The sequence below is a fragment of the Saccopteryx leptura genome, chromosome X (assembly GCF_036850995.1).
Source record: "Saccopteryx leptura isolate mSacLep1 chromosome X, mSacLep1_pri_phased_curated, whole genome shotgun sequence".
Classification (NCBI taxonomy): Eukaryota; Metazoa; Chordata; class Mammalia; order Chiroptera; family Emballonuridae; genus Saccopteryx; species Saccopteryx leptura.
In genome coordinates this window covers 12,540,683-12,561,925 of record NC_089516.1, presented here as the reverse complement: position 1 = coordinate 12,561,925, position 21,243 = coordinate 12,540,683, and the positions used below count along the sequence as shown (strand labels likewise).

General features: G+C 41.7%; 1 protein-coding gene across 7 annotated transcripts in view; it reads left to right on the top strand.

Annotated features, from left to right (window-relative positions):
- The window catches only part of SH3KBP1 (SH3 domain containing kinase binding protein 1), a 442,009-nt gene that overhangs the window by 262,459 nt on the left and 158,307 nt on the right, over positions 1–21,243 (top strand). For all 7 annotated transcript variants that reach the window (XM_066357664.1, XM_066357661.1, XM_066357663.1 and 4 more), the window contains one exon: positions 12,068–12,171. In XM_066357664.1, coding sequence (XP_066213761.1) covers positions 12,068–12,171 — 104 coding nt within the window. The remainder of the gene's footprint in view (positions 1–12,067; positions 12,172–21,243) is intronic.

The window sequence follows — 21,243 nt, the reverse complement described above, 5'->3', positions numbered from 1 at the left end:
CAGGGGGTGAACCTCTCCTTTAAAATTAATGTTTCTAGAAACTTCTAAAAAGAAATCTGTCTCAAAACTTGTTTGCCATTTGGGCCTTGATGAACATGGAGAAACAGTCAAGAGAAATACCACTGAGCTTACCAGGAAAGAAGAATGATGCAGTATATTTGCAGCCTTTATCCTCATGGAGTGGGCATTTCAAACACCTTTGAGGACCTGCTGTGGTCCAAGTGTTGCTGTGTCAGTTATCAGTTGCCACAATGATGCTGCATAACAAGCAGCCGCTAAACCTCAGTGGCGTGCGACAACAGGCATGTACTGCTTCTGAATCTGGGGCCAGCTGGAAGCTAGCAGGGTGGCTTTTCTCAGTGTCTGGGGGTCTGCTGACATTTCTCTTGAGCTCGCATGCGTGCCCGGGGTGACTCAAATGCTCTAGCCGGCAAGCTTGAGCACGTCTGCATGGCAGTGGTGGGCATGCAACAGAGCCAGTAGACACGTCTGGGTTTTTGTGGGACCTGGGCTCCAAATTGGCACCCTGCTACTTCCACTGTACTTCGTTTTCCAAAACAAGTCATTTGGTGTGTGTATGGGGAATCTACTCTGTCTAAGGGAGGCAATCTAAAGTCATGTGATAAGGCTTAGATATGGTGAGGGGAGAGGAATTAGGGCCTAAATGTAGTCTGTGGTACACCTGACCACAGAGTGTTGCAGTAGAGACATCTAGGCTATTCTCTAAGAACCCTGGGAAGTGATTTGCACTGTCCTCATTTTATAGTTGGGAAAACTGAGGCTCAGGGAGGTGCTGGGGACCTATCCAAGGCCACACTTCTGGTGAGTGGTGTAGTGTGGATTGGAACCTGAGTCTTTCAGACCTCTTCCTGTCTGCTGCCTCTGCCCGATTCCTCTCCTCCCAGCATGATGGATTACTGTCTTTTTCTGGAAACATCTTTGCCTTCTGTGCCTCTGTATTTGCCCCCCCACACACACACACAGTTCCTCTTTCTCTGTTTTATTTTGCTGACTCCTTTTCTCTCCCTTTTTAAATGTGAGCTGTTTTATGCTTCTGCCTTTGGTATCTTCTGCTATGTCTACTTACTCCTGGGCCCAGCCAATGCCACGAAGTCTGCAGCCCCCAAACCCAACCTCTGGGCCGAGCTCCCTCCTTGCTTTCCTTACCCCTCACCTCTACTTGCAGATACTGCACTGGTTACCAGATTCTTGGCCGTAAGTCATTGATACCCTGTTTCAACCTGGCTTGGGTTTAAGGAAATGTCTGTCTTGTACAACAGTCTAGGGCCAGGCCGGCCCCTTGAGGTCCTGGTTTTTTCTCTCTCTACTCTCCCTCTCTCTCAGTTGGCTTAACATTGTGGTCACTAGTGGGCTGATGGGCTTCTCTGATTATACCCAGTGGGGCAAGGACAAGGGCTTCTTTTCTTTGAGATTCTGTGGGCAAAGCCATCTTTGCCTCTCACTGTGCCACACCAGCTTAGGGCTGCCTGCCCATCCCTGAGCCTATTCCTGGCTGGACCGGGCCAGGTTCAGTGTTCTGTGGGGCAGTAGCTGATGGGAGGCAACTGTTATGTCCTCACCTGTTTCCACGTGGTTGAGCAGCAGCCCCCCCACCTGGCAGACTTGGGCTCTCCTCTCTTCTACTTCCCAGCCTTCATGTCTTCCCACCAACTCTTCAGGGTCATCAGCAACTCCTCCGTCTCCTCTTCTGTCCCCTTCATCATCTCTTTGTCTGTTCTTTCCTTTCTTTTTGAAGTCATTACTGAAGGATTGTTCTGAGCTGGGCTCTGGCTAGCTTTTAGTAATCCACAGGGAGCTAGCTCAGCTGCCGCCCGCAGGAGTCTAGGCGTGGGGAGGCAAACAGTCCGGGGCGGTATGGGTAGCGTTCAGAGAGCAGCTGTGTTCTGGGTGCTGTGCTGATGATTCAGCCTTAGTAAGATAATATCTCTTGCTCTTCCTTAAAAAAATACCATCTCTGGTGTCTGATTGGGACCCTTTATTATTCCTTCCTATAGCCCATGAGCCAAATTCTGTACTGCCTGTTTTTGGAAATAAAGCTTTATTGGCATATGACCATACCCGTTCATTTACACATGATCTGTGGCCGCTTTTGCACTGCAACAACAGAGTTAAGTAGTTAAGTTACCACAGAGACTGTATGATCCTCAAAGCCTAAAATATGTACTTTTGGGCCCTTTAGGGCAAGTTTGCCACGCCCTACTCTAGACGAGCAGAAAAACTCAATTCCTGCTCTTTAGGACGTTTCATCTTGCAAAGGAGACTGACCTATATGTAATATATAGAAAACTTTATAATGGAGCCTGTTAAGGGGATGATGTTTAAATGCTGAAACTTGTCCTGCAGACCAAAATTACTGTTATTGGAGAGATTCACATGCATTCATTTCGCTACATTCTCCCTTCTGCTGTCCTTTGTCCATGAATGAACCTACATTCATTTTCTTGCCTCAAGATTTGCTGGGTTGACACATTCTAGATTTATAATTTCTATATTTACGCTTTTCACGCCACTCGGTGCCCTCCCTCTGCGGGGAGAGTGAAGGTGCAGATCAGTTTGGAAAATGCGTGAGATGCCATTTTTTCAAAACGTGCCTTTGTTATTCTCTCATGTTACAAGTAGAATAGGACTTGCTTAAGTAAACGGGAAACATATTTATTTGCTTGGAACAAGGACACATTTTCTGCATCACTAACCTATTTGTTTGAAAAAGGGAATCTGCTTAAAAACCTTCCCTGACAGGTACCCAGTCCCTTTATATTGCTCATTCACCTGGAAAGCTGTCCTGCTCTGGAGGACAACCCTCTAGAGGAGCCTTGACGACAGAGCCGTTTCCAGCCCCCAGAGGAAGGCAGGTGCACAGGAATGGGCTTTATTGTCCTGATGACCCCAAAAGCACCCACAGAGAAACAGCTTTCATGCCGTCCCCTTGTTTAAATCTCATTGCTCTTTCATTGTTGTTTTTTTATGTGAGTTGTACATTTTCTTATAGACTATGCTGAGTTTTCTTAGTTAGACTCATCAAAATAATGCTTAGTGTAAAAAATTAAAGTCACAGCATGAAGACTAACATAAAATTCCTTCCCCTGGTCATACTCCCAGGAGACATGGCCCACGGTTTTCTCCTGAGAAGAGCTCCACACATTTATTCTAGGGCAAACCATAAAATCACAGAGGTTAGACCACAAAATTGTCAACTTCGGATAGCAAAATCTAATCTAAGCACACAGTGATATAGACATATTGATATTTAAGAAAATACAGATGAGATTGTACTATTGACACTATATTACGATTAGTTCTGTTAGGTTGGAGAGAATCTTGGAAATGTAACCATAACGATTCACCGAGAGTGACACCACCTTCATAGTCCATGTGTAGATATTATATGACTTGACTAACCAGTTCCCTAATTGAGAGGCATTTAGGATGATTCTGGTTTTTCGCTTTTCTAACTAATGTAGCAGTGAACATTATGCATATATCTTGGTGCATTTCATGTAAATTATCTGGAATATAGTTTCTGAAAAGTGGAATTGCTGTTTTCTTGATTTACAACATTTTTTTTTGAAGAATTGGTCAGATGGCTCCAGTCTCAGTGGGACTTGCTGACCTCAGGGTCCTTCATCCTGTAGTGAGAGCACAAAGAAGGGACCTCAGGAAAGTCAGGCAGGCCCTCCAGGCAAATCTTATGCAGTTATAAACATTGGTGCAAACATCCCTCCCTTCATGGAACATTTGTGCCCAGCAGGCTCTGGGGCACGCAGGCAAACAATGACAATGCAGCTGACTAGGGCTGGGAGAAGAGGTGTATATAAAGCCGTGTGGGTACACAGAAGCCCAAGCGACCTCTTTATCCCTGGTCGGGGTTTGGATAGGACCGACATTTGGAGTACATTCTAAAACTCTACTAGCTAGCAAAGGGAGAGAAATGTAGGGCTTGGCTGGAGGGGGGACATTGAGACAGTGGCGGGTGTCAGCCTGCAAATGAGCTATGCTGGTCTTCCTGGAAGGAAGTGTGGGCCTTGGGCTCAGCTGAGCCAAGACTCCAGATGACAGAGTGGAGCTCTTGCCAGCTACTGACCTGGGTAATAAGAGGGCACTTGGCAAGCAGCCTCCTGAATGCTGCGCCACATGGCCAGTCGTGGATCAGGACCTGTTAAGCTGCCCAATATGGTTCTTTTGTCCTGATGTGCTGCTCCAAAGCCTATGAAACATTCCAATGTAGAGTCCAAATGTTACGTTTGCTGCTTTATTTTGCATATATAATCCCCCCTGGTACCTTTGTGATTCCTTGCAAGCCATAATCTTGAAAGTAGGGCTTAGGAGTTAACTTTTAAAAAACATTGCTGTGGAACCCATTTGCCAGTCTCTTGAAGTCTGCGGACGCCTTCTCAGAGTAATGTTTGTAAATGAATAAAATAAAATCCATAGGATTACAAAGGAAACCAATTATACTGAAATACAGTTTTCAAAGTGTTGCAAAAATATAAGTAATACATATTCTTTATTGATGCATTAATAACAAGATCCAGCACTGGGTCTAGAAGTTATCATAATTTTGAAATAAGGATGAGTATAAATGATGTTTCAAGATAACTGCAACAACTGTGATGTGAAATGGAAATCTATCCTGTGATGGGAAATACCTCAAGTCCACAAACTGCTAATAGCAGTGTGTTTTGTTGCCTATATGTGCGGTGGAAAGAAAGGCCAGATTCCAATGATAGGACAACAGAAATAAACATGCAATTATCTTCCCATCCATGTTTAAAGCCTCTGAATTCTCTCCATGAGCCCCAGTTAATAACCTCTGCTTTTAGATAAGAAGAAGGAATTGTGGAAATGACAACCCCCATCTGCATTAAGAAAATTTATAAATACCTAGGCTCCCCCCTTCTTTATGGGGATGAGAAGGGAAACTATATTGAAAATGAGTCCAAATTTAAACATCGTTTTGACTACCGACAGTACAGACCTTGTACTTCCTTCCTAAAGAGAGACGAGGAATTTTCTGTCGTTCTCGAAATCTCCCTGTACAGTGACCATTTTTTTTGGTTCTAATTTTAAAAACTGACAAATTTTGGATCTGCTTTGGGATTTCCCCGTGAGAATTCTCTATGAATAGGCGAGAGAGCTGGACCCCAGATGAGTGTCTAGGATTTTTCTAGACCTTTGTCACAATTCCTAATACGTGTGTGCTCACACATGCTCCCCCTCTTTCCTCTGTCCCCTCCCTGTTTTCTCCCTTAACTGTGAAAGTGAGGGATGGGCAGGGCCCTCTGTCAGCAGCAAAGTTTAAGAATATCTTTAAAAATAGATACATTAGAGGGAGTATGTTGGATAGAAAGGAGAAATCTTGTTTATGTACAACAAATAACTTATATTTAGAATCTTCCTTCAGTTTTTCCTTTGAAATTCTGTATTCTCATTTCACTTGAATGACTCTGCATGGAGCATTTAAAAGTAGATCAAACAAAACTCTATAAATATGTCGAGTTCTTTTGGGCATTTTGCCCAAACCAGCCTTGCCGAAGCAGAGAAAAACAGTGTGCTCTATAGATTGGATTTTCTCCTCTGAACATCCAGGCTGCCTCCCCAGGGAGCCGGTGGCCTGGGCTGGGGGAGTCAGGCCAGGGACACAAGGACAGTGTGGGGAAATGTCCCCTGGGTATGTTCTGCTGTGGGTCAGGTCATTTGGATTAAGAGGCATGCTGAAAGGCCAAAACCACGCCCTGGGATCAGCCTAAGGAAAGGGGAAAACCAGACAGCCCTTTATACACATCACCGACTTTGTTTTTCAGTGTGGTTCCTTTATCTCACTTTGATGGGAAGGGAAGGCTGGTGGAAAGAACACTGGTCGAACTGGTATAAATAATTAACAAAGCTGCCTTTTAACATATTCATTAATGTAAAGACAAATGGAAAAAAGGGAGGGAGCCAGGAGGCTGCAGGCCTTCCAGCAAAATAGGTCTGTCCCCATCATTCCACTTTTATATGTGAAAAGACTGGGCAAAGTGCCATGAAGTAGGGAACATGAGGTAGTCACAATGCCGGCCCTTTGGGTCAGCTGTCTCTTTGTGTTGTGAGGCCCAGCATTCTCGTGTGCTTTTTAACCTGTCAGTGTGGACCACATGTCCGTGAGCTGTACATCCTTGTGCATTTTTCTGTACAGCCAATTCACACCCCATTTTTATAAGATAGTTAATGTGGAAGACATCATGGTTGGAGGGCTTCTTCATGCCCATGGCACCAAAATTGTACATGTGGCTTCTAAGGAGCCATCAGGTGACAACGTTAACATTGAAACTCTCCGTATGCTGCTTCTCTTTGCGGAAACTCTATCTATCTATCTATCTATCTATCTATCTATCTATCTATCTATCTATCTATCTATCTATCTATCATCTATCTATCTATCTATCTATCTATCATGACAGAGACAGAGAGAGACAGAGAAAGGGACAGATAGGAACAGACAGACAGGAAGAGAGAAAGATGAGAAGCATCAATTCTTTGTTGCAACACCTTAGTTCATTGATTGCTTCCTCATATGTGCCTTGACTAGGGGGCTACAGCAGAGTGAGTGACCCCTTGCTCAAGCCAGCGACCTTGGTCTCAAGCCGGCAACCTTGGGTTGAAGCCAGTGACCTTTGGGCTCAAGCCAGCAACCATGGGGTCATGTCTATGATCCCATGCTCAAGGCGGCGACCTCAGGGTTTCAAACCTAGGTCCTCTGTGTCCCAGTCTGACATGCTATCCATTGCGCCACTGCCTGGTCAGGTGGAAACTCAATTTATTGAGTGGATGGCCCCTTTCTGTATTACACTGGTAGAAGAAAATAGATTTTTTGGGTCATATATTAATTGACTGACTTTGAGACTGCTTTCAGTGGCTTCTTTAAAGTAGGTGTTAGACTCTGAAGTTTCTAGGACTGAGGAAGGACTAAATCAGGGATTTGTGTCCCTCTGTATGTTTCCAGATATGTGTCACTTGGGCTTACAGATGGATCAAGAGTGGGCATTTGTCATAAAGTAGTATCCACATAACCATCATGAGGCATATTTGGTTGGCTGTTGGCAAATAAGTTGCATTTGTTGACAAAGGTGTCAGAGCTAAAAGGGAGGAGACAAACAGATTGATACTCAGAGATAATTGAAATACAGTGGACGAGGGCAGTGCTAGAGAAAAACAGTGGTTGTTAGGAGAACCCAAAGAAGGAGCCCCCTTGGCTGGGTAGGTGTGCATGTTCCAGTGAGTAATCGAGTGAGAGTGAGTGAGCGGATGGACATAGGGCCCCTCCACCTCCGGGACAGAGATGGCTGCCTGGGCTGTGTGCTCTGGGGAGTCAGACCAGGGTAAATGACCTTGGATCGGTAACTGGAGGATATTGGGGGCCACTTGGGATTCTCTAACAACGTCTGATCAGAATAATTAGTGTGGCTGAGGGAGTGGAGCTGCTTCCCTGGGCTCACATCTCCTGCTGTCTTTGTGGACCAGCCACAACCAGTTCAGAGCCCCTTCTCATCAACCTGTGACAACTACCTCTCTGCCTCATTCAATTGGTATTTATTTCTTTGCTTGGAAAATAAGAACTAAATTTATTACTAATGTCGTCAAAACATAATCAGAATGTTTCATAATGCAAGATAATGCTTTTAATAGGTGACTGATGTTGTCAAAAATTGTGTTAAATTCCCTTTGTAAAAAACAAATTGATATGCAGAAACCTTTAAATGAATCTCTCTTTACACACCCCCATCTCCTTTTCCAAAAATATCAGTTACATTGGGGTGTACTCCATACCATTTTCTGTGCTTATACAAGTATCTTTAGGCATACATACCGTTTCTCTCATTCACTCAATTGCATTAAGTTGAATGTTGAATGAATCCACTTACTTGTTTATAAACATTTGTGGAATGCATACTCTGTGCTAGGTTCCTGGTGCTCAGTAGTAAATAAGCATTCCTGGTGGAGGTTATGGAGGGAATTGTATGTGTGTTTGCAGTGTTGGGATTATACTGTACGTATTATGTGACTTGGTCTTTTATGTGTATTATGGATACCTTTCCACATTAGTACATATAGGGCTCCTTGTTCTTTTTAATGGCTGTTTAGTTTCCCACATGATTCATGTAGCTCTTTCCTCTCGGTGGACATTCAGGATGCTTCCTGTGATGATCTCTCTGTGTGTATGAATTTGCTATTAGAAACAGTGCTGCCCTGGACTTTCTTATACATACAGCTGTGCCTATTTAAAATAAGTCTTTTCTGTCTTTAAAGAGAACTAAGTTTAAAATCAAATAACCATAATTTCTTGTCCAGATACTATAGCTGTGCTCTACCATTTACTATGGATAATTGCCAGTGGACCATAAACTTGGAAGACGGAAGTTGTAAGGCATATATTGTTCAGTCTCACATATGCTTTGGACTACAGAGTTGGTTGACTGAGGCATCTTCAACACAGTGCCAAGACTACAGAGGCCACCATCTTTTCATCCTGATAGCTGCCACAATTCAATGTAGCATTGGCTTTTTTCCTTTAAATTTTGATAAAATACCTGTAATGTAAAATTTACCATTTTAACCATTTTGGCATTGGCTTTTAAGCACACATTGGTGAGTGCCATGCGTAACACCAGGTTGAGGCTTTAACTCTTTCCCTCCACCCTTCCTGTCCTTCTCCAGTGCCCCTTTGACTGTCTGGAAGTTTGTGTTCACAAAACCATGGCTCATGGACAGAATGTGGAGTAGGTACTTATTAGTTTATTCATCCATCCATTTATCAAGAATGGATTGAATGTGTGCTCTAACGGCCACTGAGCTAGGTGCTGAGGATCAAGGACAAGTAAGAGAGGGTCATTGGCTTCCAAAGGGGGCAGTGGACACACTTCAACTACAGATGACACTGCATATCCACCTCTTCTTCCCTGTGTACATGATTCCTTCCACCATGCTTTTCCGACCTTCTCTATTTTCATTGTCATCTGTTGGTTCACCTGCATGCTTCTAGGCTTCATCCCTGCACACCTCTGACACCAGGCACTTCTCCCTGAATTGCTGTCCTTATAACATGTTGTCACTTCTCTGCCCAGAAAGCTCCTCTGGTTCCTCGTTGCCCATAAAATAAAGTCCTCATCTTTAGCTTGGTATCCAAAGTATCCCTGAAATACACTCCTAAACTGCTTTCCTGGTCTTACCTTGGGTTGGTGGAAGAACAGGGTGCAGACCACTGCTTCTTTACCTTGTGTGCCTAGGACGAATTCTCTAGCCTTTTTGGACTCATCCATAAAGATGGGCCAGCACCCCTAACCTCATAGGATTGGTGTGAGGACTTGAGAGAAGGCATGTAACGTGTCAGCAGTCCAGGAGTTTGACAGTTATCTGTGATAAGAAAGCACTGGTGAAGACCTAAGGCTATGTTGTGCAGTGGTACAGGAAGCAATTAAGTGCAGATTACAGAGAATTTGGGATAAGATGTGAGCTCAATTGGTCCATCCAGCATTGAATGGAGAGCTCTGAACTCAGGCCAGGGAGATATTGGCGCTTATTAGCTTGGTAATCTTGGGCAAGTCACTGAACTCAAATTTTCACCTTTGCAAAATGGTTGTTCATCCTGACCCTTCCCCCTTTTTTTTTGAACTCATGTAGTTGGCAGGATGATGGGTATTAAAAGTGCTTTAGAAAAGATCCTGGTGGAATAACTGTTTCTACTTGGGGCCAGGTCAGGTGACCTTTACCACAGCAACCTCTGGATACCTCCCCATCAGGGCTCACTTTTCTTAATCCTGTATGTTGGCAGTGTGCCTTATAGGACTTTATGCCACCAAATGAATAACCTTCTTAGAGGATTTTTAAGAAATATTGATTAGCATGGCAGAATAAATGTGTCATTATTCCTAATACCAGACAGGGCTTTATAGAAGTTTGATGCAGATATTTGGTTCTAGAGAAATCTGGTTATTCTGTTCTAGGCCTGGAATCTGCTGGGTTAGTCTTATCTAGAAAAATAGATCCCTTTCTCCTTTGCCATTTGTGTAGTGTTGGGTTAGATGTTACTTTTTACAGAGGGTTTTGAGAATATTGAACTTATATTTAACTAAGATTTGTGACTTCAGCTAACACTAGGTCATTAGATACTATTTTTTAACACTAGGTCATTAGATATTTTAAGTCAGTTTGGTCGGGACTTTGGCACTTCTGTAGTTGTGAGTGTTGGGTTTCAGGCATTTGTCATGTTTATTTGTTTTATGTTCATATTTGTATCTGCAGAGTTTGTTTTTAACATAAACTCTATTAAATAAAGCTCTTAAAGGTTTATAGTAGAACTTCATCTTAAGAAGTATATATAGGGTGAAGGGAGTCACCAAGTACAGGTTATAGGTGTCAAGATCACCTCATCATCTAGACTTTCCTAGCTACAATGAGAATTATGCGTCCTGTATGATACACAGTGCTTGGTTGGTCTTCTTTTGTGTGTGTGAAGCCGTGGAATAGGGGTGGAGCTCTTTGCACTGGGCACCACACTTCCTGAATTGCTGTCTGGGAAAAGTCAGCTGGGGTGGGCCCTCTGTCCCTGGGAGAGCCGGTGCCTCCTTGGGTTGCCCTAGTCTGCCTGCTGGGAATACAGTTAACACCTGGAAATTGGCTTGAGAGCTCAGCATTTGTTCTCATGAAGATCAGGCAGCTTGCGATTTTGTACAAAGAGGTGGAGTGTATGCTTGTAGTTGCCAAAGATGTGATTAGACAAGATATTGATTCTGAACTTCTGCCCTATTCCCTCTGTTCAACTCTGTTCTTACTTAGTGAGGTTCAGGCAGAGAAAAATGGAACAGAGAGAACTAGGTCACTGGCTTTTGAAAAATATTGATCAGTGCGTACATCAGATGTAACAAAGGCCTTCCCCTTTGTATGACGTCCTGCTGTGTGGGGGCCTTAATGTGGTCTGTAATCACTCCTGTAGGGATTTGCTTTCTCAGGAAAAAGATTAGAAAAGAAAAAGAATCCCTGTAGGCTGTATCCAAAAATAATGTAAGCATTTCTAAATGCTTCCTTGAAGTTGATGATCCCTTTGGTTTTCTAGGCCATGTGGCAGGATGGGACAATGTAAGGTGGTCAGCCTTGAATGACAAACTTTTGAGCAATGCTGGTCTCAGTTTATTTCTCCTAGTCACCTCTGCCTGATTTGAGCCTCCACTACTCTCTCTCTGTCTCCCCCACCCCACCACACGTACCACATAAATGTTCTTCCTCCCTACAATGTATGTCTGTGGTGTAGACAGTTGTGTCTGTACTTGAACCAGCTCTAAGTCAAGGGGGCCTCCCTCTGAGATGCTATAACCTTGAGTGTCTTCTGGTCAAGTGAAGTGTGGTCCTGGCTTTTATCTTGATTTGCCTGGGTTAGTTCTGTGTAAGCAGCCAGGGATTCTGCTAATGGATCCCTTGGGAACAGAGGGAAGAGGACAGAAGTGGATTTGTTGAAACCCTGTGGGGCATTTGAAATGGCACCAAGAGCAGGCTGAAATCTAATCAGCCTTTGCTTATCAGAGCTGAGTTCCAGCATGTTGAAAGGGTGATGATTAGTGAGAAAAGGGCCAGAATAGTTTATCTTTTCCTTTGCACATTGGGGAAAATTTCCCTCTCCCTTGCTAGCATTAGAAGCAGACCATTCTTTTTACTCAACCATATCATATCAGCTTTCATTAAAAATCGTCAGCAGCAAATACAAAGCCCTATCCATGGAAAACTGTTTAAGGCAACACTGTGCTCCAGCGCTTCAGGGTGGGGTTTTTCCTTTTGCACCAATGGATCGGTCTTTCATATCCATGCCTTTCTGACCCAGCAGCTTTTAAAAGACCAAGAAGCATTGCTCTGCTTTCTACTGCCTCTCTCTGAGAGACCAGGGCTGCCGTGCCTCTAGCCATGTCCCAGAGAGCATATTTCAGACAAGTCAGCTTAAATTGCCTGCATGCCTAGGAAGCCTCTCTTTAAAATCTAATTTTGAGAAAAGACCTGTATCTAAATATTTTGCTTTCCCATTTAGGTGATCGACGGAGGCGCCGATGCCAGGTGGCATTCAGCTACCTGCCCCAGAATGATGATGAGCTGGAGCTGAAAGTCGGTGACATCATAGAGGTGGTAGGAGAGGTAAGTTTGCCAGGCAGGTGGGTGTGGCAGCCTCAGGTGGTTGTTAGAACCCACCCACGGCTGGTTGACTTGCTGTGGTAGGCCAATTCAAAGAGACCTTAGACATCATTTAGTGAAGTTTCTTTTCAGAAGACAAGGGTTCCCAGAGAAAATGCCACCAAGCCTTCTGGGGCCATTGAAAACCATTGTCTTTCTAACACAGTGTGCTAAGTACCTCTGGAATTCCAACTCAATGCCACAGCTTTTCTCCTCTGCTTCAATTACTGGTAGACTCCTCTGCTGCAATTACTGGTAGCACTTCTGATTATCCAGAAGTGCTTCTGATCCATTTCTAGAGAATAGATTCATTACTCATAGTGGGGGACACTGGACTCGGGGGAAGGAAAAGAAGAAACCAGAAGACCTAGTGTGTGCCAGGTGTGACAAGCTTCTTTGCATATTGGCCCATTGGCTCATCACAACCACTTTCTTTTGTAGATGAGGAATGAGGCTCAAGAGACTGTAGAAGAGGCAGAGCTGAGGGTTGAAGCCAGGTTCACATGGCTGGAGATCTTGTGCTTCCTACTACACCGCTGTCTCTTATTCCTGCTTGGTCCTGGCTACTCAGAGTCAGCTCTGCTGGTGAAGTGTCCCACCAGACAATGGAATGAGCTGCTCAGGCTTCAGTCCTTTGGGCCTGGGAGGTCCTGGGCTTCAAACTTAGAATCTGATCATTCATTTTGATTCAACACATGTTATCTGTAGATAGAAATACAGTTTTCCGATCGCTTTGTTTTTTTTTTTTAATACCATTGGACCATACCAAAACCCATGATTTACAAAAAAGGAAGCTGGAAGTCAAGGAGAAGGTTAAATGAACTATAATGTGGGTAGGGCTGATGTTAGCAGCCAGATTCCCTGACTCTCATGCAAACCATAAGGTGAGCACATTTCAAAGCTTTATTTAACTCAGTATTGAGGGAATCTGTAAGATGGTAAGCCTGGCCCAAACAGTATTGTGAAAGAGCAAAGTATTTATAATCACTGAAAGAGAAAATACTTGACTAAGATTGCCAAGTTAGATGCAAAACTACATAATGTCCTACAGGGCAATAAAACTAACATCTGGCCCTGCCAAGTTGGCTCAGCAGTAGAGTGTTGGCCCAGCATGTGGAAGTCCTGGGTTCGATTCCTGGGTCAAAGCACACAGGAGAAGCGCCCATCTGCTTCTCTACCCTTCCCCCTCTCCTTCCTCTCTATCTCTCTCTTCCCTTACACAGCAAAGGCTCCATTGGAGCAAGGTTGGCCCGGGCATTGAGGACAGCTCCATGGCCTCTGCCTCAGCTGCTAGAGTGGCTCCTGCTGCAACAAAGCAATGCCCCAGATGGGCAGAGCATCACCCCGGTGATTTTGCCAGGTGGATCCCATTCAGGCGCATGCAAGAGTCTGAGTGCCTCCCACCTTCTAACTTCAGAAAAATACAAAAAACAAACAAACAAACAAAAACTAACATCTGAGGTCATCCTTTTTAGGGGACAAATCATTAACATCTCTGCTGGTCAAAATTTATTTTCATTGCCTTGTGACAAGAATCATTTACATCTGTGGTCCCCAACCCCCGGGCTGCGACTGGTACCGGTCTGTGGGCCATTTGGTACCAGTCCGCAGAGAAAGAATAAATAACTTACATTATTTCCGTTTTATTTATATTTAAGTCTGAACGATGTTTCATTTTAAAAAATGACCAGATTCCCTCTGTTACATCCGTCTAAGACTCATTCTTGATGCTTGTCTCATAAGTTCGACAATTATATTTAAAAATACCACAGTTTTTACGCCGGTCGCATAATTTTATTTTGTGCATTTATCTGTCCCACCTTAAAGGCCAGTCCGTGAAAATATTTTCTGACATTAAACCGGTCCATGGCCCAAAAAAGGTTGGGGACCACTGATTTACATGGCTTTCAGTTTTCTACCAGTTAACCTCCCGATTAACAGAGTTGTAAACTAAACTCATGAACAGTAAATAGTGTGTCAAATGAGTTACGTGTCCCTGGAGAATTAGTTAATAGGGTTTCCAGTATGGTATTGGGAAGATATGCAGTAACCCCTTTGCCTATTTCCAAGTTTGGGATAGTATTAATTTATATTAATATATCATTCATTCATCATTTTTTATCCCTGGTGCCAAGCGGGACACATAAGAGATTTGGTGAAGTTGAATGAGTGAAAAATGGACAACAGAGTAGAACATTTATGTCAATGGTAGAAGGACAAATTTCTTAAGACTGAAACCATGGAAGAAATTCTGGAGGAAAAAACAAACAGTATGACTACTTTAAAAGAAGAGTTAAAATTTTGTTATGATTTGAGGTGAATTTAATTTAGCTAAACAAAGAGAACAAGAAACAGGAAAACTATGCAATAGATTATGATGAAAAGTTATTATATTTGTAGCATCTGAAAATATATTAGGAAACTGCTATCACAGTGATAAATGATAGATAAATCTGCCATAAACACAAATCCTCCAAGGGGAAATAAAAAATCTTAGCCATGAGAAAATGTTACTCCTGTTATTTATTAAATAAATACAAATGAAAACAATAATGGGTCTCTGCTTTTGAAAATTCTAAGAAAATAGTGGTAAGACTGTTGGCAATGTTCGGAAGAAGTGGTGACTTTGTATATATTTATGAAGCTATTTAGGAAGGTATGTCAAGAGCTATAAAACTCTGAATTAATACACTTTGACCCAGTAATTTCACTCCTAGGAATTTATCCACAGAAAATGGTTAACAGGGAAAAAAGGATGTGAAACATGTTTGTTGCAGCAGTGTATATGATAATGAAAAATAATGAAGAAAGTGAAGAGTTATGTGAATTGTTTTATTATCCAGCTAGAAGATTGTGAAGCCATTAAGATGGTAAACACAGAGGCTTTTAAATCTGTATTTATGACAATACCGTGCATTGTAATTATCTGTTACATTCTGCTAACCTGCAAGCTCTTTAACAACAGGGACCTGGTTTTTATACATCTTTATATTCATGGTACAGTACCTGGAATAGTACCTAAAGCCTAATACATACCTTAATAAAATCTTGATTAATAAAGTAAATTAATAAATGTAAGTATGAAAAGATTTTTTGCAAAATAAACAAACAGATTAGAATACATGTACTAGGATATAGACATATAAAATATATCTCCATGTACATGACCAAAGAGAAAGGAAATAGTCATTGAAAATTGTTCTGTCATAGATGATTTCTCCTTTAATGTTGTAATAGTGTTTTAAAAATAGAAATCGAGATAAGAAAAATTATTAATGAATTTCTGGAAAGCATTGCCCACTCTCACCTGCCTGTTGGCTGTAGGGAGAGCGGGCATGGATGGCTAAAGAACAGTGATTGCAGGGCTGCTGTTTGCCTCACCTTCGTGACATTGAACTTCACCACCTACAATACCAGTCTTTTTTCCACTCACCTCCAGTTCAATGCTAGGCTTCATTCTGGGCTTTCTTCAATAGGAACAAGGAAAAATAGCTATGTAGGCTATACTATTTATGTAAAACAGAACATAAAGTTTGGCCTCTTAGTCCATATTTTAAAAATTGTATCAAAAATCAATTTCCCTGTTGTTCCAATTTACCTGTAATATTGTGGGTTTGGGGCCATTCACAATGAATAATATAACATCTGCCCTTTTCTCTTATAAAGGATATTATATAAATGCAAATGGGTAGGTATTTTCTAATTCTACTGAAAACTAAAGAAATAAACAAAAATTCCAAATAAACAAAACCCTTAAATCTCAAGGACTGATTGAGATAAGACCATAGAAATAGCCTTGCAATATGGTAGAAGCAATCAATCTATCGGTAAATAAAAATATAACATTGTGTATGGTGTGTATTATATATGTATGTGTATATATACCATATGTATCATATGTTATATTCTTATTGATTGGTTAACAGATCGATTCTATTGTATTCACACACACAAAGGCACATGCTGTGAAGCAACTGGAGTCTGTAAATCTAAAGTCCTACGGTCTGCCACCCCTAATCTTTCTTGTCCGCACATAACTTGGCAGTGTTTTTTAACCTTCAACACGTTATCATTATTCCTTCACACCACTAACTCTTTCTCTTAACACTTACATACTTTTGAGCTAGTTAACCAAATTGTAAGCTAGCAATATATGCAGCAGGCTTAAGCATACATGAGTAGACACAGCCCTGACCCTCACTGGGCAGGATTCGAGGACCAGCCTTGAGTGTCCAGCCCAAATGGGCCTCTGCAATGTGACTCAGAGAAGGAATGGAGAGCACGGGCCAGTCCAGGGGTAAGTGGAGATGGCAAGGTGAAGTTGCTCAGGGAAGCCCTCACCGTGCTTCTGCCTCTGGGCTGGACAGCACAGAGTGATTCTGTCTCATCATTAGCTTCGTCATTGCGAACCTAAAGGAATTGGGTTGCCAGTTCAAAGGAGAAATAGGAGGCTAAGTTCCTGGGTAGATATTTTTAAAGACATTGTTGTAAATACATATTTGTGTCATTTTGTCCCAAGTGGAGAGGACTGAAAAATGCAGGCGCCAATCTGATAAGAGCAGAGACGGCACGTGGACAATATCACCGAGAGAGGTGGCATGCGCGGGCTCTGCGGCTTCAAACTGGCCAGCTGGCCTTTGTTTTTTGAAAAGGTCATTGAAGCCTCTTTGATTTCCCATGTCATCTGGAGCCTGGGAAGTGAGCCACTTCTCCTTTTGTGTTGGACGAGCGTGGTCTCAACCAGTCTGTCTTAGTCATGACCCAAGGGATACTCAGAAATTCTTGCTTTTATTTGTTCTTTGTGGTTAGTTTTTGAGGTGTTTCTCATTGTTCCCTAGTTAGGCTGGCTAAAGACCAGTGGCTTCAGTTTCAGACTTAAAGCCTAACCTGATCTTGTAGTTTGCAAAGAAGTAACTTACACTTCCGAGAAACTTACCCATCTTCCTTCTTATGCTTATAGCAGGAAATTTGGTTCTCTTATCTAGAGCTAAATAGGCTGAAATCCTTCACAATTTAACTCAGCAGAGAGTCTTTGCCAGTTTTGATGGGTAGTCTTGATATTGTGATTTATGATAAGAAATATATATTTGGGTTTTGCCCTGTCGTTCTGGCATAGAGCTCCAAGAGTCCTTGAATTTCCTTAATGAAGAAGGTGATCAAGGTGTCTTTTGTTAGGTTAATGAATTGACTTTTTGAAGTATCAAAGGATGAGAATGGGTTGCTAGTGGAGCCAACCATGTGATTAGTTGGTCGGAATGCTCTTTTTTTTTTTAAGTGAGAGGAGGGGAGATAGACAGATTCCCACATGTACCCTGACTGTAATCCACCTGGCAACCTCCATCTGGAGCCAATGCTCAAATCAACCGAGCTGTCCTCAGCACCTGAAGCTGAGGCTTGGACCAACTGAGAGATCATCAGTGCCTGGGGCCGACGCTAGAGCCAGTAGAGCCACTGGCTACAAGAGGGGAAGAAAAAGAAGGAGGAGTGGGAGAAGTGGAGCAGCAAATGATTGCTTCTCATGTGTGCCCTGGCTGGGGATTGAACCCAGGATGTCCTCAAGCTGGACCAATGCTCTACTCTCTGAGCCAACTAGCCAAGGCTATGGTTGGAACTTTCAGTCCCCCTACCCTACCCTACCCCAGTAGTCAGGTATAGTCAGGGAGGATAAGATATACACAGCCAAGAATGTAACTAATAACCCAGGATGTTATTAGAGTGGTAAGTGATGGCATTAACAAATGAGAGAGGGATTTAAAAACAAAGGTATTCAGTGAGGGTGAAGATGATGCTCCCTAGAATAGTTTATCTTTCAACAGGGCATGTGGAAGGTGAGAAGTACTTGGGTGAACTCAGTAAGCACAGGCTTTATTGTGCAAGGTGCTGGGCTAATCTATAGGAAGGACAGGGTGTTAGTACACTCTTACTCTGAATTTGGGTATGACCTATGAACCTTTGGGGTCAGGTGTAGACTATAGGAACCAGGAGCTGGCAGATACATTCAAATTTGGTTAAGATTAGTTAAGATACATTCAAATAAGGTTAGTTATTTCTTGGAAATGGATTGCCTGGAATGGGACACCAGGGAATTTTCTGGAGTGATAGAAATGTTCCATATGTTGACAGAGGTGTGAGTTAAACAGTTTTATGCATTTGTGAAAACTGATCAACTTGCACTGTTAAAATCTGTGCTTTTATATGAAGTATACCTCAATTTAAAAAAATCTTTAAAGAACTATCTTAATATTTCTCTAATATTTTTAAATTTTCAAAAACTTTATGTTCTCACAGGTAAGGTAAAGGGCCACCATTGAAATTCTCATTTAATTATTTCTGAATAAATTTTATGGAGATAATTGACATATAATATTGTACTAGTTTTAGGTATACAACATAATGATTTCATGTATATATTGCAAAATGATCACCACAGTGAGTTTAGTTAACATCCCTCATCATATTAAAGTTGTTGTGTTGCCCACACTGAATTTTTAAAGGAATACTTCCATTTAAAGGTTTCTTATGTATGGGTTTTCTAAGATCAACACATCCTCATAAATAATTTGCTCACCTGGGAATAGTGATTGGACAAAACTTTAGGACAGAGGTTGGGAACCTTTATAGCTGAGAGAGCCATGAATGCCACATATTTTAAAATGTAATTCCATGAGAGCCATACAATGACCCATGTACGTTAGGCATTATCCAATAAAAATTTGGTTTTGTCCCAGAGGACAGCTGCGATTGGCTCCAGCCACCCACAACCATGAACATGAGCGGTAGGAAATAAATGGATTGTAATACATGAGAATGTTTTATATATTTTTTTAAATTTATTTATTAAATTTAATGCAGTGACATTGATAAATCAGGGTACATATGTTGAGAGAAAACATCTCTAGATTATTTTGACATTTGATTGCACTGTATACCCCTCCCCCAAAGTTAAATTGTCTTCTGTCACCTTCTATCTGGTTTTCTTTGTGCCCCTCCCCTCCCCCAACCCCTCACTCCTTCTTCGCCCCCTCCCCCCTCCCCCCACCCCCACCCCTGTTGCCATCACATTCTTGTTCATGTCTCTGAGTCTCATTTTTATGTCCCTTCTATGTATGGATTCATATAGTTCTTAGTTTTTTTCTGATTTACTTATTTCACTCCGTATAATGTTATCAAGGTCCATCCATGTTATTGTAAATGACCCGATATCATCATTTCTTATGGCTGAGTAGTATTCCATAGTATATATGTACCAAAACTTTTTAATCCACTCGTCCTCTGACGGACACTTGGGCTGTTTCCAGATCTTCGCTATTGTGAACAATGCTGCCACAAACATGGGAGTGCATTTCTCCTTTTGGAACCATTCTGTGGTGTCCTTGAGAATGTTTTATATTTTTAACGTTATTATTTTTTTATTAAAGATTTGTCTGTGAGCCAGATGCAGCCATCAAAAGAGCCACATCTGGCTTGTGAGCCATAGGTTCCCGACCCCTGCTTTAGGACCTTGACTCATCAGAAAGGTTATCTTGCTTGCTTGATTAAAATTATTTGCTCCTATTTTCAAGTTGCAATGATAGTAAGGCCTTAGCGTAGGGTCATTTAGGAATTTGGGGACCTATAGACTAGCCTATAGCAGTTTTGAAGGGCAGGACTTTGAAGCATTGCTGAAGGATGTAAAAGAAACCCTACCAGAAACCCCTTCCACAGTAAGGCAAATCATGGATGTTGCTCTGTCTCATTGGGCAAAGTTTGCTTAAGTCTTAAATAGAAATTGTATGTTTTCTTAAATCATTTCCCTTTAAGTTACTCTCCACATTTCTCTTTTGAGGGGCCCCACTCATGCAGAATAGGCTTATTCTCAGAAGAACAAGGGGAGGGAAGAGAAATCAACATCCCGTGTGTATGCAATATTCTGGCCCTGCCAGAAAGAGGTAATCAGACAATGAACTACATAGGAATTGGGGGAAAATTTTGGCCCAGGCGTTTAGGACCTAGATAATACTTGTTGACTTTTAGCACAACCAGCTTTCCATGTCCCCAAATCAACAAGGATGGTTATTTATAGCAATTACAATGGAAAATAATGTAGGTGTTTATGCCCTTAGGAAGTGGGTCCCTTAAAAATATATATACATTTTTTACTAATTCCACTAATAGAAAAACATGTTTTCTAGAAATAGTTTTTTTCCCCAGTAATATTAAAAAGGTAAACTATGTCTTAATTTACATGAGTTCTAGAAAAGGCAAAATCAGCCATAGGTGATAGAAATAAGGTTAGTTATTTCTTGGAAATGGATTGCCTGGAATGGGACACCAGGGAATTTTCTGGAATGATAGAAATGTTCCATATGTTGACAGAGATGTGAGTTAAACAGTTTTATGCATTTGTGAAAACTGATCGACTTGCACTGTTAAAATCTGTGCTTTTATATGAAGTATACCTCAATTTAAAAAAATCTTTAAAGAACTATCTTAATATTTCTCTAATATTTTTAAATTTTCAAAAAACTTTATGTTCTCACAGGTAAGGTAAAGGGCCACCATTGAAATTCTCATTTAATTATTTCTGAATAAATTTTATGGAGATAATTGACATATAATATTGTACTAGTTTTAGGTATACAACATAATGATTTCATGTATATATTGCAAAATGATCACCACAGTGAGTTTAGTTAACATCCCTCATCATATATAGTTACATTTTTTTTCATGTGATGAGAACTTTTAAGATCTACTCTTAGCAACTTTCAAATATACAATACAGCCTGGCCTGTGGTGGTGCAGTGGATAAAGTGCCGACTTGGAATGTTGAGGTCGCCAGTTCGTAACCCAGAGCTTGATATTTCCTGCTCTTCCCCCCATTCTCTTTCTCTACTCTAAAATGAATAAATAAAATCTAAAAATATTGATACAATACAGCATTGTTAACTATTGTCACCATGCTGCTCATTACAACCCCAGAATTTATTTATCTTATAACTGAAAGTTTGTACCTTTTGGTCATCTTCATTCATTTTTCCCTCCCCCAACCCCTCC